A 16,597-nucleotide genomic window follows, 5' to 3' on the forward strand; every position below is an offset into this window, starting at 1 on the left:
TTATTTGCTCCGGGAAAATGTTACTATGTGTATAAGCTTCCATAGAGCTTTCTTTACTTCCTTGTTCCTCAGAGTGTACACCACAGGGTTTAGAAGGGGTGTCAGCACCGTGTAGAAAACTGCCACAACCCCATCCACAGCATCCCGGGAGCCTGGCCTCAGGTAAATGAAAACACAAGGAACAAAGAAACAAAGGACCACAATGCAGTGGGAGGCGCAGGTCTGAAAGGCTCTGTGTCTCCCCTCTGAGGTGCGGATCTTCAGGATGGACCAGACGATGGACACATAGGACAGCACTATCAGGAGAAAGCAGCCCGAGGCCACTACCCCGATGTTGACAAAGATCACCATCTCATTGACAGAGGTGTCTGCACAGGCCAGCTTGAGGATGGGAGGTCCATCACAGAAGTAATGCTGGATCTGGCTGGGCCCACAGTAGGGCAGACGGAATGTCAGTGTGGTCTGGACAGCAGAGTGCAGAGAGCCACTGAGCCATGTGCTGGTGGCCAGGAGGGCACACGTCCTCCCACTCATCATGCTGGCATACCTGAGCGGGTGACTGATGGCCAGGTAGCGGTCATAGGACATGACTGTGTAGAGGAAACACTCGGTGCTCCCCAGGAAGTGGAAGGAGTAGAGCTGGGCCACGCAGCTGGGAAAGGAGATGGCTCTGCCTCCTGGCGATGCCAAGGTCATCAGCATTTTGGGCACAGTGACGGTGGAGAACCACATGTCAATGAAGGACAGGTTGGTCAGGAAGTAGTACATGGGGGTGTGGAGGTGGGAATCCACCTTGATCACCAGCAGGATGAGGAGGTTCCCCACCACAGTGAGTACATAAATCACCAAGAAGATTCCCAAGAGGGGGATGTCCATTGCTGGAGCGTGGGGAAGGCCCGTGAGGAAGAATGTTTTGACGAGGCTCACATTTGTCATTTTCCACGCCTTTGGTATCTCTCCCTATAGGAATAGAGAGAGCACCTAGCATTTAATTGAAAACTGAAAACCCATTCTCATGTGTCAACTTCATCATCTATGGTAGATAGTTCTAGTGCTAAACTAAATTTTGCTTCTTATGAAACTTATTTGCTAAAGATGATAGAATGATTTCATCATCATCTTCTCTCTTCCTCTCTCTCTTTCTCTTGCCCACACAGATACACATGCATGCACAAACAGAAGCACAGATAGATACATGTAGAAGAAAGTCATAGAAATCCATTGTATTAATCTCTAGTAATATATCATAAATGACCACACACTTAGCTACTCACAAACCATTCAAATTTCCATTCTTAACAGTGTTTGAGTCAGGTGAGCTGGATGTTTTGCTCAAGGTTGAAATCAGGATGTCATCTAAGTCTGGAATCTCATCTGAAGCTTGGGTTTCTCTTCCAAGCCCTTGGAGATTGTTGGCAGAATTCAATTCCTTGCAGCTTTAGGACTGAGGTATCTGTCTTTCTTGCTGGCTGTTAGCAGGGATCATCCCTCTTAGCTTTTGAGCCCGCCCTCGTGTCCTAACCACCTGGACATCTGATAACATGGCGGCTTAATTTTATAAAGCTGGTAGGAGAATCTGTCTCCAGTTTGCTGTGATGAAGTGTAATGTAAGAATGTATCATAAGTGATATCTCATCATGGTCTTATCACAGAAGTAATGATGGATCTCACCCACATAAAGGAGAGACTATTTAGCAGGGAGTGTACACCAGGGGGCAGCAATCCGGGGGACCTCTTGGAATTCTATTTTCTCTCCAGAGTTCATGAAGAAATTTAAAGAACCAAGTATTTAATTGCTGATAGCAATGCACACTTCAAAAGTCTTTGGTACACCTGAGGTCCTCATATGTAACTTTATAGTAGTATTCTCAGCTAGGAGATAAAAACTAAATAAGGTAATAGTTGTAAAGTCCAAAATAAAGTATCTGACAGTTGAGAACTTCACAAGAAATTGTAGTGAATCATACAAAACTGTTGCCTTCTGATACAGAGTCGCCTATGTATCTATCTATCATCTATTTGTCTACCTATCAACAGAGAGGGGGAATGAATGGAAGAATAAATTCTCTTTGTGTTGTAGAGACTTCTTAGTTTCAAAAGTAGATCTTTGAGGAAGGCTTCCTCACTGGTATTTGACTGGTATCTCACTATAGCCATCACCGGCTTATAAAGGGATTTCCCTCAGAGAAGGTGAGAAACTCACCTCTATGATATAAGACCAGCTACCTTCCATTTCATTCAGAATACCAACCTTGTACACTGCTGTCTCCTTGCTTCTCTTACACTAGACTTACAATGTAAGCTTACATAATGGATTTTGTGAGGCTCTAAGAACATAAAATTTATACCTGTTCTCCAAAACACAATCCACTGGCAGTTTTCTAACATATATCTTTCTATCCTAAATACCTAGATATTTTGGCTAATTTGGCTTTGTTAGAGATAATATCCCTCCCTCCATCTTCCACACTCATACTCATAAGTTCAAGCAATGCCCTTATAGGAGAAGACATCTCCACCAAGGGTATAGCTCTTATTTAAGACCTACTACCTGAGAAAAGAAGAACAGAACCAACACCAGAGGAAAGGATGTTGCCAGCTCGATGTCAAGAAAAGTTGGGATTCTATACAATAAAAATTGAGACAGAATTGATATTTTTAAAATTTAGCCCTAATTCATGTTCAGTTCATGATCATTTTTAATTATTCTTTGAGGAAAACTGTGAAACTGACTCCACAATATGACAGAAGCCAGGATCCCTGATCCCAGCAAAGCTTAGACAAAATGTATCCCGTGTCTAGACAATGTGGCTTAAGCTACATCTAAGCTGAAATTTTCATGGGTGAAGGAGAGTGGGAGGTTCAGGCTTCCAGGTATGGGATGAATAAGCCATGGGAATGAAGGTCTAGCATAGGAAATACAGTCGATGGTATTGTATAGTGACAGATGGTCGCTGCTGCCTGTGGTGAGCAGAGCATAAACTACAGAGAATGTCAATTACTATGTTGTACACCTGAAAATTGTGTGACGTTGTGTGTCAAACATACAAGCACACACACAAAATGTTAAGCTATATTTTTTCAATAGGAGAATAAATAACAGAGACAAAATTATCATAATCACCTATATGGATATCATAATTCAAAAACTGGTACAAATGTATCTGAAGTTTCTACTTTACCATTGGGATCCCATATCCAAGACATTTTCATATTCACATTAGATGAAATATGAACCTTTTAATCAGGTGAATTGCAAAGTAGACTAAGATTTATCAATTAGAGGTATCAATGTTTCATTTGTTTGTCCATGTTGTAACAATTTTGTGCTTCTTTGTAGGTTTTTAATTAATAATTGTGTGTGTGTGTGTGTGTGTGTGTGTAAAGAGAGAGAGAAATAGGCAGACAGACAGAGATGGGATACAGAGACATAGACAGAGATAGTGACAACCTGAGACTTGATAACCCAATGTAAAACGATGTCTAACAATGCCCAAGCATCTTACCTCTCAGTGGAAGTTGATGAGGGAAAGCAGGAAGACTAAGAAAAATCTACCATTTTTAAGAACTCACCTACAGTATGCGATTCATTTCAGTATAAAACTCATCTGTATTTTTTTCCTCCAATTTTTCACTATTTATGTCGAGGCAGTAGTTTGCACGTTATTACTCAAAGAACAGTTACCTGTGGTTCTTTGGTGAGAGTGGCTCTTTTCTAGTCAAAGACCCAACTAGCTGAAGTCCAGGGAATAGAACACACTCAGCCAGATGGATAGGAGCTTAACTTGATGTAGTGTCTCAGGGGATAGATTCCTCTTGAGTCTTCAGGTTCCCTGATGAGCAGAAAAACAAGAAGAAGAGACTCATGAAAGGTTTTTAATAATCATGCACAGATGTCCCACTGTGTTTGCTTCTTGAACCCTCCTGAGAGGAGTTCATGTCTCTCTGAAACTTGTATTTACACCTAAGAGGCAGGACCCAGTTCCCTTTTCCCTCAACAGTGATTCAGATAAACACAAAACTGTTGGCTCTCGACTTAAACTTGTCCAGAATCCATAAACAGTCACCACCTGTCTCCATGCTCCATCTCAATGCAACACTCTCTTCCAACACCTTTTTAAGCTGTGTTAAAACCATCTAAATTCCTAAAAAACTTTGTTGTTTAGAGTTTTTTTTTTTTAAAGACTTTATTTATTTATTTGAGAGACTGAGAGCTTGAGAGGGGAGAAGGTCTGAGTGGGAAGCAGACTCCCCGTGGAGCTGGGAGCCCGATGTGGGGATGTGGGACTGGAGCCTGATGGGGGAATCAATCCCGGGACTCTGGGATCATGATCTGAGCCGAAGGCAGTTGCCCAACCAATTAAGCCACCCAGGCACCCATTGTTTAGAGTTTCAGAGTGACTTTGCTGAAGGAAATATCTAAGGATATATAACTATTTCCCAGCTGTATATATAGCAGGTTGCATTGCTCTCATAACTTTTATAGTCTTATAAGCAAGGGTAAACACATGATATAGTAAAGTCATTCTTAATTTGCAAATAAGCTTTTCACAAACAGTATTGATTTCTTTGTTTTGAGGTAACAGTGCTTTCTCCCACATAGTGTTGGTACAAATCTGTATAGTTACAGCGCCTTCTTTAGGAAAATAATATGAGAGTAGTTACTGAATATGCACATCTATAATTGTATTAAAAATCTAGTGTTTGCACCAATGTTCACATTAGTTAAGAGCATAAGAGAGTCCTTGTAGTCCCCATCCTTGCTAAGACTTTGTATATTCACAGATGACACATTTTTCTCCAATCTTCAAAGCATAAATTTATGTATTATTGTAGGTTTTAAAAAAAAAGATTTATTTATCTACTTGAGAAAGAGAGAGAGTAGGAAGGAGAGGTAGAGACAGAGAGAGAGAGAGAATCTCAAGCAGACTCCACACTGACCATGGATCCTGACCAGGGTCTTGATCTCATGACCCTGAGATCATGACCTAAGCAAAAATCAAGAGTTGGATGCTTAACCGACTGAGCTACCCAGACACTCCTATTATCGTAGTTTTAATATGCATTTCCATGATTTCCAAAGAGGTTGAGCATAGTTTTTTTTTTTGCTTTTTCAACATTTCTGGCTTTCCATTTCTCTGAAAACTCTATTATCTGACTTTTGCCTATTATATTTATTTCTTTTTACTTTTTGATTTATTTATTTTTCCATACTGCAACTAATACTTTCTATTTTCTCTTTAGTTTATGCATAGTAAGCACTTTCTCTCAATGCACAACTTACCCTTTCTCTGTCTTTAGAATGTTTTTGATAATTTTACCAAATCAAAATGAAGAATTTCTACTCAATTCTTTTTGTGTCTTTTTAAGTGTTTATCTAAATTTCAGTTAGTTAACATACAGTGTAATAGCTTCAGGTGTGCAATTTAGTGATTCAGCACCTACATACAACACCCAGTGCTCATCACAAGTGCCCTCCTCAATCCCCATTACCTTATGATCCAGCGATTGTGCTACCCAAAGGATATAAAAATACTGATTCAAAGGGGAAGATGTGTCCTGATGTTTTTAATAGCATTATCAAAAATAACTAAATTATGGAAAAAGCCCAAATGTCCATTGACTGATGAATAGAAAAAGATATGATATATATATATTACTCAGTCATAAAAAGCAATGAAATATTTGTCTTTTATTTAACTATTTATTTATTTATTATTAACATATAACATATTATTAGCCCCAGGGGTACAGGTCTGTGAATCGCCAGGAATATTTATCTTTTAAAGAGAATTTTTCTACACCATGATTTTATTTATTCAAAGCTAATTTTTATCACATATGTGACAGGTACAATTTTGGATCACTATTTTTGTGTAACGATTTAGCTGTAGTGACTTGCCAACCCATGAACACACAGGGTATTATGTGTTGACTATACTGGTGACATCATGCTAATTAGGAGCTGGTGTGTGGGAAAGAGAACATAGCCCAGATGCCCTAGAAATTCTTACGTGAACTGCATTGTGGGAGTCGAGCCTACAGAAAAAAACTGCCACCTCGGTGACATTTCTGGTCATCTAGTTGCCTTGCGGTGAATTAGGCTAGTCCACAAATCTGGTCTAATCTGACAATGTTCAGCAATGTCAGCTCATACTGTGCTCAAGTTTCTTTTTATTTCATTTATTCCTGAAATACCAAATAAGTAGTTCAAAAGATTTATGTGACAGACTGACATAGGGTAAAGGGCTTGACTTCCCCGGTGTCCCTACTTCCATGGTGGTGGGGGAGCTCTCCAAGGTTTCATTTCCTTGGCACATTATGTGATGAAAAGTATCTGGCTGTTATACAACACAAAACTGTCAAATTACAGGTTTTTATCCTCCTGCTGAAAAAATACTTGCACTAACATACAAGGCAGTAATTTTTCTACTCTGCCCTCTTCCTTACCCAGACAGTGAATCCAGGTAATTCTATGAGAATTCCTGCATATAACTACATCTAGATGTAAAAATTAATCGTAAGAGTGCAGCATAAATTAGCAAGATCAGTTAAGTGTTTTGTCTTGCAGAAACAATGTTGTGATTCATCCCATCGACGACACTGACATGCTAAGCGTCCTGATGAGACAATGTGTGGAAGAAGACAGAAGTCCTTAATGTCAGCTATTCCCTCATAACCAGTTGCAAAATAAGTCTTGTACCTTCGACATGTATTTCTACATTGCTTTGGTATGTGTGTGTTTCCATATTTTATTTTCCTCCCCCCATTCAGTCCATTATTATATCTAGGATGTGTTCATGGTAATTTTACTGTTTTCACATTACACATTTCACATTACCATGTGTTTCATGGTAATTTTACTAATTTCACGATGTTGAACTCGACTTGCCTCAGAACCAATGATAGAGTTGGATCTGGATGGAATAAATGGTGATTTTTCAGAACAGCTCCATGTGTGAAGGGAGTGACGTGAGGACTACAGTCATGCTGTAGTTGGTGCTGACATCGTGTGTGTGTAAGTAGGCAGGGAAGGATATATACAGATGGTGTGCAGTCATTGCAGTGCACAGCCATGGATCTTTACTGGCATACTTATTTGTTCACAGGTTGGCTGTGTATCATTTAAACCCTCTTCCTGTAATTGGGGCTGCATTTTGCTGTAGAAACAGCAATACCAGATGCTTTTCCATTCCCTCCAGCAAATAGGGACACAGACATGGGATCTAGACTTGACCAATAAAATATGTCAACTTAGACTTTGGCTCAGAAGCAAGGGCAGTAAAAGGCACATGTGAGAGAGGATGACTCAGAAGATGGCCATGACAGGCTTAACAACACAGAGATTGGAAAGGCAGGGTGACAGCATCCTGCAGGGTGGTAAGGGGTTCATGCCTGTGGTGACGGTAAGCCACTGTGGACTGGAGCCCTCCATGAAACGTCAGTGGGTCATCGTCACATATTAGGCATGATTTTGCAATAATTCTGCCTGTTCCTATTTCCTGTTCCTCCTCCAAGTTTGATTCACTGGTTTTTCTAGGGCTTTGTTACATGAGTATGTGTGTGTGTGTGTGTGTGTGTGTGTGTGTGTATGGGGGAAACGTGTTTCCACTGACATGTAAATTTTTGTTTAGCTTACTTTTTTTTTTTTAAGCTATTGTGGACATCAATGCAAGTCAATAGATCAATATCCAAATCTTTAATTTTCTGGTTTCTTTAGGCATATAACAATGTGTACAATTTAAATCAACCAGTTTATATCATATATGCTATACTTCTGTTCTCATCTTTAAATTTTTTGTCCTTTTTTCAATACTACCTCTTAACTATAGATTTAATAATCTCATTTTTATCCTTTTTCTCTTTTATCTATACTCCTACAATGTACAAATTGTCATTGTTTTCTTTATAAAGATGGCACAAGGCTAACATCACTTCTGTGCATTATTGAAAATATCCTGCAAAAGCCACTCAGAGTTAACTGGTGTGGTTATAACTGCTTAATATTTCACGATGTAGCAGCACAATGATTTATTCAACCATTTCTCTGTAAGGATATTTAAACCCTCTCTGTAACAATATTCACTTGCTTTTCAGTTGTTTTGTCACTAGAAACCATGTATGAACACAGACTTCATTCACTCATTTATTTATTTATGTATTTATTTATTTATATTATTTTAATCTCTACACCCAACATGCTGCTTGAACTCATGGCCCCAGGTCAAGAGTCACAGGCTCATCCGACTGAGCCAGCAAGGCTCCCCAAAGCACATGTTGGAATAAAGACAATTATGACTGGTGCTTTTATAATCATGAATAGATTCCTGAATTGAATTACTGGAATAAGAATATGTATTCTTAACTTCAACTACTGTCCTATTGCTTTCCTAAAGAAGGCTCTGTAACTGCATAGATTTGTATGAACACTATGTTCGAGGAAGCTTTCTTCTTCATCCAAGTCAGCAATAGATGTTGATATTAGTAACTGGAATTAGTTACCTTAATAAGTAAATTTCCTGACAAACCAATAAGAAAAGTCTATTTCCTCAAAACAAAGAAATCAATACTGTTCATGAAAAGCTTATTTACAAATTAATACCCAACTTTTGTAGCAACATGGACGGGACTGGAAGAGATTATGCTGAGTGAGATAAGTCAAGCAGAGAGGGTCAATTATCATATGGTCTCACTTATTTGTGGAGCATAACAAATAGCATGGAGGACATGGAGAGTTAGAGAGGAGAAGGGAGTTGGGGGGAAATTGGAAGGGGAGGTGAACCATGAGAGACTATGGACTCTGAAAAACAATCTGAGGGGTTTGAAGGGGCGGGGGGGTGGGAGGTTGGGGTACAAGGTGGTGAGTATTATAGAGGGCACGGATTGCATGGAGCACTGGGTGTGGTGCAAAAATAATGAATACTGTTATGCTGAAAAATAAATAAAAAATAAATTAAAAAAAGAACAACTTTAATATATCAAGTGTTTATACTTGCTTATAATACCATAAAAGTTATGAGAACAATGCAACCTATTATGTATACAACTGGGAAATAGCTATATATCCTTAGGTATTTCCTATGCAGAGTGACTCTAAAACTCTAAGCAACAAAAATTTTTAGGAATTTAGATATTTTAAACTCAGCTTAAAAAAGTAGTGGAAGAGAGAGTTGCATTGAGATGGAGAGTGGGGACAGGTGGTGACCATTTATGGATTCTGGACAAGTTTAAGTTGAGAGTCAGCAGCTGTGTGTTTATCTGCATCACTGTTGAGGGAACAGGGTAACTAGGTCCTCTTCCTTCCTCTTAGGTATAAATACAAGTTTCAGAAAGACATGAACTGTTCTCAGGAGGGTTCAAAAAGCAAACACAGTGGGACATCTATGCATGATTATTAAAAACCTTTCATTAGTGTCTTGCTCTTGTTTTTCTGCTCATCAAGGAACCTGAAGACTCAAGAGGAATCCTTCCCCTGGGTCGCCAAATCAAATTAAGCTCCTATCCATCTAGCCATCTTCCTTTCATTCCCCAAACTTCAACTATTTGAGTCCTTGGATAGAAATGAGCCACTCTCACCAAAGAATCATAGATATATCTGTTTGAGTGATAACTTGCAAACTACTGCCTTGACAATGATAGTAAAAAATTGGAAGAAAAAAACCCAGCTGAGTTTTATATTAAAATGAATCACATATTGTAAGGTGAGTTCTTAAAATGGTAGATTTCTCTTAGTCTTCCTACTTTCCTTTTTGAACTTCCCCTGGGAGGTAAGATGCTTGGGCATTGTTAGACATGCCTCTACATTGTGTTACTAAATCTCTCTGTCTCCATCTGTCTTTTTCTCCTCACTACACACACACACACACACACACACACACACACACACAGAGTGATGTGTTAAATCTCAGTCTACTTTGCAATTTACCTGATGAAAAGGCTCATATTTCAATTAATTTGAATACGAAGATATCCTGGATATGGGATCCCAATGGTAAAATAGAAATCTCAAATACCTATTTGTATCATTATTTGTATCATTATTTCAATTCTGATATCCATACAGCTATGATTATGATAATTCTGTCTCTGTTATTTATTCTCTTATTTGAAAAATATGATTTCAAAATCTTTTTGTGTGTAGTTGATACATTGTTGCACTATTTTCAGGTATATAATATACTGACTCAGCTTCTCTGTACTTTATATGTTCTGCTTACCACAAGGGCAGCTACAATCTGTCACCATACAACACTGTGACATTACCATTGACTCTATTCCCTATGCTGTGCCTTTACTCCCGTGGCTTATTCATTCCATACCTGGAAGCCTGAACCTTCCACTCTCCTTCACCCATAAAAATTACAGTTTAGATGTAGCTTAAGCCACATTGTCTAGACATGGGAAGCATTTTGTCTAAGCTTTTCTGGGATCAGAGATCCTGGCTTCTCTCATATTGTGGAGCCAGTTTCATAGTCATCCCCCAAAGAATAATTAATAGGGTGCCTGGGTGGCTCAGTGGGTTAAGTCTCTGCCTTTGGTTTGGGTCATGGTCTTGGAGACCTGGGATCAAGTCCCACATCGGGCTCTCTGCTCAGCAGGGAGCCTTCTTCCCCCTCTCTCTCTGCCTACTTGTGATCTCTCTCTCTCTGCCAAATAAATTAATAAATAAAATAATAAAAAAGGAATAATTAACAACAATTCTGAATTCAAAGCTAATTTGGATTAAAAATCAATTCAGCCTGCCTTTTCTTGACATTTCTTTACATCAAACTGGCAACATCCTTTCCTCTGGTGTTGGTTCTGTTCTTCCTGTCTCAGGCAGTAGGTCTTAAATAGAGCCATATCCTTGATGGAGATGTCTTCTCCTATAAGGGCATTGCCTGAATTTATGAGTATGAGAGTGGAAGATGGAGAGAGGGATATTGTCTCTAACAAAGCCATATTCATCTAAATATCTAGACATTTATGACAGAAGGTTATATGTTAGAAAACTGCCAGTGGATTATGTTTGGGAGAACAGGTATAAATTATATGTTCCTAGAACCTCATAAAGGATAGCCTATTGTAAACGAAGTATGGAGCCAACCGTGTACAAGGCTTGTTATTTTCTGGATCAGACGGAAGATTGCAGGAATCATGTCACAGCGTTGAGTTTCTCAAACTCCCCTGAGGGAACTCCCTTTATAAGCTGGTGATTGTTGTAGCGAGACATCAGTCAAATACCAGTGATGAACCCTTCCTCAAAGATCTAGTTCTGAGGGGCACCTGGGTGGTTCAGTGGGTTAAAGCCTCTGCCTTCGGCTCAGGTCATGATCCCAGGGTCTTGGGATTGAGCCCTGCATCGGGCTCTCTGCTCAGTGGGGAGCCTGCTTCCCCCACGTCCCGCCTCCCTCTCTGACTACTTATGATCTCTGTTTGTCAAATAAATAAATAAAATCTTTTAAAAAAAGATATAGTTTTGAAATTGAGATGTTTCTATGACACAAAGACAATTTATTCTTCCTCTCATTCCCCCATTCTGGTAGATTGGTAGATAGATATTGGTAGATACAGATAGGAAGCTGGTTCTGTATCACAAGGCAATTTTGTATGATTCATTATCAATAGTTGAGCAGCTATCAAGTGCCAGACACTTTATTAAGGACTTCATATCTACTGTCTTATTTAAAACTTATAATGTCTCAGCTGGTATTACTATTGCTGAGTTACCTATGAGGACCCTAGAGAATTATTCAGCTGTGCTGTAGACTTTTGAAGTGTGCAGCCCTATCAGCAATTAAATTCTTGGTTCTTAAGTTTCCACATGAACTCTGGAGAGAAAATAGAATTCCAAGAGGTCCCCCTGATTGCTGTCTCCTGATGAACACTCCTTGATAAATCGCCTCCTCTTGGGTGTGAACGAGACCTGAGACTGTGACGGGATATCACTCGTGATGCATTTTGTTACATCACACTTTGTCACAGAAAACTGGAGACGGATTCTTCTACTGGCTTTGAAGCAGTAAGCTGCCATGGTATCAGATGGCCGGGTGGTTAGGACCTGGGGGTGGGCTCTACAGCTCAGCGCGAAGATTCCTACTAACAGCTAGAAAGCTAGACACCTCAGTCCCAAGCCTCAGATGAAATTCCAGACTCAGATGATATCCTGATTTCAGCCTTGAGCAGAACACCCACCTCACCTGACTCAAACACTGTAAGAATGGAAATTTGCATTGTTTTGTGTTGCTAAATTTGCCATCATTTATGACACATAACCAGAAGTGACACAATGGATTTCTATGGCTTTCTACTGCGTAGATCTGTGTGTGCCTCATTGGTGTGTGCATGTGTTTGTGGGTGTGCAAGAGACAGAGAGAAAAAAAGAGAGAAAGAGAGGATGATGATGAAGCAAGTTGAGTATAACTCTTGCATTATCTGCCAGGAATGATGAAGTTAACACACGAAAATGGGTTTTCAGTTTTCAATTAAATGCTGGGTGCTCTCTGTTCCCATAGGGAGAGACACGAAAGGCGTGGAAAATGACAAACATGAGCCTCATCACAACGTTCTTCCTCATGGGTCTTCCCCACGCTCCAGCAATGGACATCCCCCTCTTGGGAATCTTCTTGGTGATTTATGTACTCACTGTGGTGGGGAACCTCCTCATCCTGCTGGTGATCAAGGTGGATTCCCACCTCCACACCCCCATGTACTACTTCCTGACCAACCTGTCCTTCATTGACATGTGGTTCTCCACCGTCACTGTGCCCAAAATGCTGATGACCTTGGCATCGCCAGGAGGCAGAGCCATCTCCTTTCCCAGCTGCGTGGCCCAGCTCTACTCCTTCCACTTCCTGGGGAGCACCGAGTGTTTCCTCTACACAGTCATGTCCTATGACCGCTACCTGGCCATCAGTCATCCACTCAGGTATGCCAGCATGATGAGTGGGAGGACGTGTGCCCTCCTGGCCACCAGCACATGGCTCAGTGGCTCTCTGCACTCTGCTGTCCAGACCACACTGACATTCCGTCTGCCCTACTGTGGACCCAGTCAGATCCAGCATTACTTCTGTGATGCCCCTCCCATCCTCAAGCTGGCCTGTGCAGACACCTCTGTCAATGAGATGGTGATCTTTGTCAACATTGGGGTCGTGGCCTTGGGCTGCTTTCTTCTGATAGTGCTGTCCTATGTGTCCATTGTCTGGTCCATCCTGAAGATCCGCACCTCAGAGGGGAGACACAGAGCCTTTCAGACCTGCGCCTCCCACTGCACTGTGGTCCTTTGTTTCTTTGTTCCCTGTGTTTTCATTTACCTGAGGCCAGGCTCCCGGGATGCTGTGGATGGGGTTGTGGCAGTTTTCTACACGGTGCTGACACCCCTTCTAAACCCTGTGGTGTACACTCTGAGGAACAAGGAAGTAAAGAAAGCTCTATGGAAGCTTATACACATAGTAACATTTTCCCGGAGCAAATAAACACTGGAAAGTAGATATCATCATTTTTCTAAAAAATACTAATGTAATTCAGTCACCAAGGTGCAACATATACATGTGTAGTTCTCAGTGTTAAATGTTCTCCAAAACCATCCACTCAGACCTATTTGTTTCACAAGTTTTTCTGAGGAATTTTTAAAAATTGGAATTAAAATTTATTGATGATGGACTTGCCCAAGTTTTGGTCTATCAAATTTTTCTCTGTGAATTTTTTCTGTGTCTTTCGTTCCATTTTGTTGAGCTACAGTTGACATATAACATTGTTTTGTCTTCTTAAAAATTCTGTATTCTGCTTGGAATTCAGACACCAGGGTTGTTTTAGTCATCTACCTAAATTTGTAATATGCTTTTTAAAAAATTTTTGCTTGAGGTTTATGTATACAACTTGGGAATTATACTCCTAAGTATAGTGTCCAAGGACAGCAGAAAATATCAGAGTCACTGATTCATGGTTGCAACTTTGTGACTGTCTTCTCCATCACATCTGTATTTGTGTGTGACCACCTGGCACATTGTGACCATGTTCATTGCTCCCACACTGAAAGAGCTCTAAGCTCTGAGTAGCTCCTTAACTCTCCAGGTGGGTGTGTTGGGACAGGCTGTGGTGCTGACGTGCTCCTCTCAGGAACTGCCAACAACCGCCACCTTGCCAGGGTCCTGCAGTTTTCCAGGCTGGGTGAGGCAGATCAAGAGGAAGGGAAGGACAGTAACCATTGGTCTCCACCACATATTCTGACCTTGATTTCTTATGCTATCTGACCAGATGTCCACAGTAAGCACCAAACCATTCAACACTGGATTCTTCTACCGCAGCTGGTGCAGCTGGTCGTCTGCCCAGGGAGTTCCTGCTCCTACCCTCTTAGGGTCTTGGAAATCCAGCTGTACTAAACTATAACCTGGTCTGGGATAGGAACACCCACACTGCAGGCTGGGGCCCATGATGTTTCCTATGTGGAAGGTAGAAAAATGAAAATATCTTTAAGTAACCTGATCATGGGATTTCAACATTTCTTTTACAAATCAGAAAAAAGGGAAATGCTATACTTGCACCCAAACAAAAGCAAATATTGTCTCAAACCAGTTTTAAAATAATTCTGTGACCTGTACCTCAATTTTCCATCTCGAAAATGACCCTCTCTCAAAATACTGTTATGAGGATTAAATGAATGTATAGAAGTAGTTTGAGTGATAGTGATTCATAATAAACATTTTTTGAGATTTCAGTCGTTAACTCATTCATTCAATTGAGAGAATGAAAGTCAGGATGCGAGAACATTTTCAAAATGGGTATAAATAAGGGTCTTATCCTTCTTCAAAGTTGTCATTATCAAACTATTTTGAGGGACATAAAAAACTATTTTTATGTTTTCATGTTTGGATGCCCATATTATCACAGTGACCAGGGGCATACATATTAGATCACAGGAGACATTGAAACCTTACAGATTTGTTATCACTCTATTCCTCCAGCTCACCCACAGTCAGCAGGGGTTAGGGAAAGCCATAGTAGAATTTTGAAAATAGTGAAATTTGTGCAGCAAATGACAGGGGGTCAGATGCCCTACTGATAGCGCTTCAGATCATTAGATAGAAACAGAAGGCACAGGGGTCTCACGGAGTGAGCTGTGAGTGGGTGAGACATGGGAGGAATTCTATTTAGTCCTCCTCCAAAGCCTGTCTGCTGGCAGTATATTCATACATGAGACAATGTGATATGAGAGTATTTGAAATCAGCAACAAAGTTTGACAACCATTCATAGGTGGACCACATTCTAAAATCAACACAGAAGAGCAGGGTCACAATGGGCAGCCTGCTATATGTTAATTACACATCACTGTCCCAGGCCAGTTTGCCCTGTGACCTCAGCTCTCTGATGGGTCCAAGAAAAGCCTTGATTTTCAGTGTATTCCAATTCGCCTTGTTTTAATAAGGCGAGGGACTGATTTCAACTCTTTACATGTTGGAGATGAAACCAGAAGTTACAAATCATGACTTTTTAAGTTCAAGAACAGAACATTATTTTTAATGATACAATAGTTATTCATATTTGCTTATAGGTCTGATTTTTTCAACTTTCTATTCCTTCCTATATCTCAAATGCTCATTTCTGGATGAGTTTTATTACTGTGTTATATATTTTGAAGTTACTTGATATGGTTGTCGTAGTGGTAGAAACTTTCTATTTTTTAATGTCTCTAAATGTTATTATTTCACACTCATATTTGACAGTTACTCAGCATTCAATCATACAGAAGTAATGCTGGATCTGACTGGGCCCACAGTAGGGCAGACGGAATGTCAGTGTGGTCTGGACAGCAGAGTACAGAGAGCCACTGAGCCACGTGCTGGTGGCCAGGAGGGCACACGTCCTCCCACTCATCATGCTGGCATACCTGAGTGGATGACTGATGGCCAGGTAGCGGTCATAGGACATGACTGTGTAGAGGAAACACTCAGTGCTCCCCAGGAAGTGGAAGGAGTAGAGCTGGGCCACACAGCTGGGAAAGGAGATGGCCCTGCCACGGTCATCAGCATTTTGGGCACAGTGACGGTGGAGAACCACATGTCAATGAAGGACAGGTTGGTCAGGAAGTAGTACATGGGGGTGTGGAGGTGGGAATCCACCTTGATCACCAGCAGGATGAGGAGGTTCCCCACCACAGTGAGTACATAAATCACCAAGAAGATTCCCAACAGGGAGATGTCCAGTGCTGATACATGGGGATGACCCATGAGGAAGAATGTTGTCACTATGCTCATCTTGGTCATTTCTTTTCACATATGGAGCTCTGTCCTTACTGGAAAGAAAGCAAACACAACATTTACTGAGATCACATATCATGGTAACTGCATTTTAACTGATAGAAAACACAAAATGTAATTGTCATTTTTGTGTTACATGGCATTTTCACTTTCATGGGGCTTTGAGGAGGATTGGTCACTTCATTATCACAGTACCCCAATCAGCCAAGTAGAAATGAGGGGTAAATTGCATATTTTATTTTCGGTAAAATTAGAAAAGTTGTACCAGAAGCAACAACTTTCCAGAGTTGGCATGCTCTTCCATGGGTAAGTCTTTACCCAGACTTCTCTCTCTCTCTCCCTTTTCCTCTCTAACCACCCT

At 40.5% G+C, this 16,597-nt stretch overlaps 2 protein-coding genes and 1 pseudogene across 2 annotated transcripts; 1 reads left to right on the plus strand and 2 right to left on the minus strand.

Annotated features, from left to right (window-relative positions):
* LOC122914013 (olfactory receptor 10G9-like) lies at nucleotides 1-936 on the minus strand. Its single transcript, XM_044260655.1, has one exon. The coding sequence runs from the start codon at nucleotides 934-936 to the stop codon at nucleotides 1-3; it is 936 nt and encodes a 311-aa protein (XP_044116590.1).
* Nucleotides 937-12,518: 11,582 nt separating this feature from the next.
* LOC122914014 (olfactory receptor 10G9-like) lies at nucleotides 12,519-13,454 on the plus strand. The gene has a single exon (XM_044260656.1). The coding sequence runs from the start codon at nucleotides 12,519-12,521 to the stop codon at nucleotides 13,452-13,454; it is 936 nt and encodes a 311-aa protein (XP_044116591.1).
* Nucleotides 13,455-15,706: 2,252 nt separating this feature from the next.
* Nucleotides 15,707-16,242, minus strand: LOC122913448 (annotated as a pseudogene).
* Nucleotides 16,243-16,597: the final 355 nt, after the last annotated feature.

Source organism: Neovison vison, chromosome 7, assembly GCF_020171115.1.
Source record: "Neovison vison isolate M4711 chromosome 7, ASM_NN_V1, whole genome shotgun sequence".
Classification (NCBI taxonomy): domain Eukaryota; kingdom Metazoa; phylum Chordata; class Mammalia; order Carnivora; family Mustelidae; genus Neogale; species Neogale vison.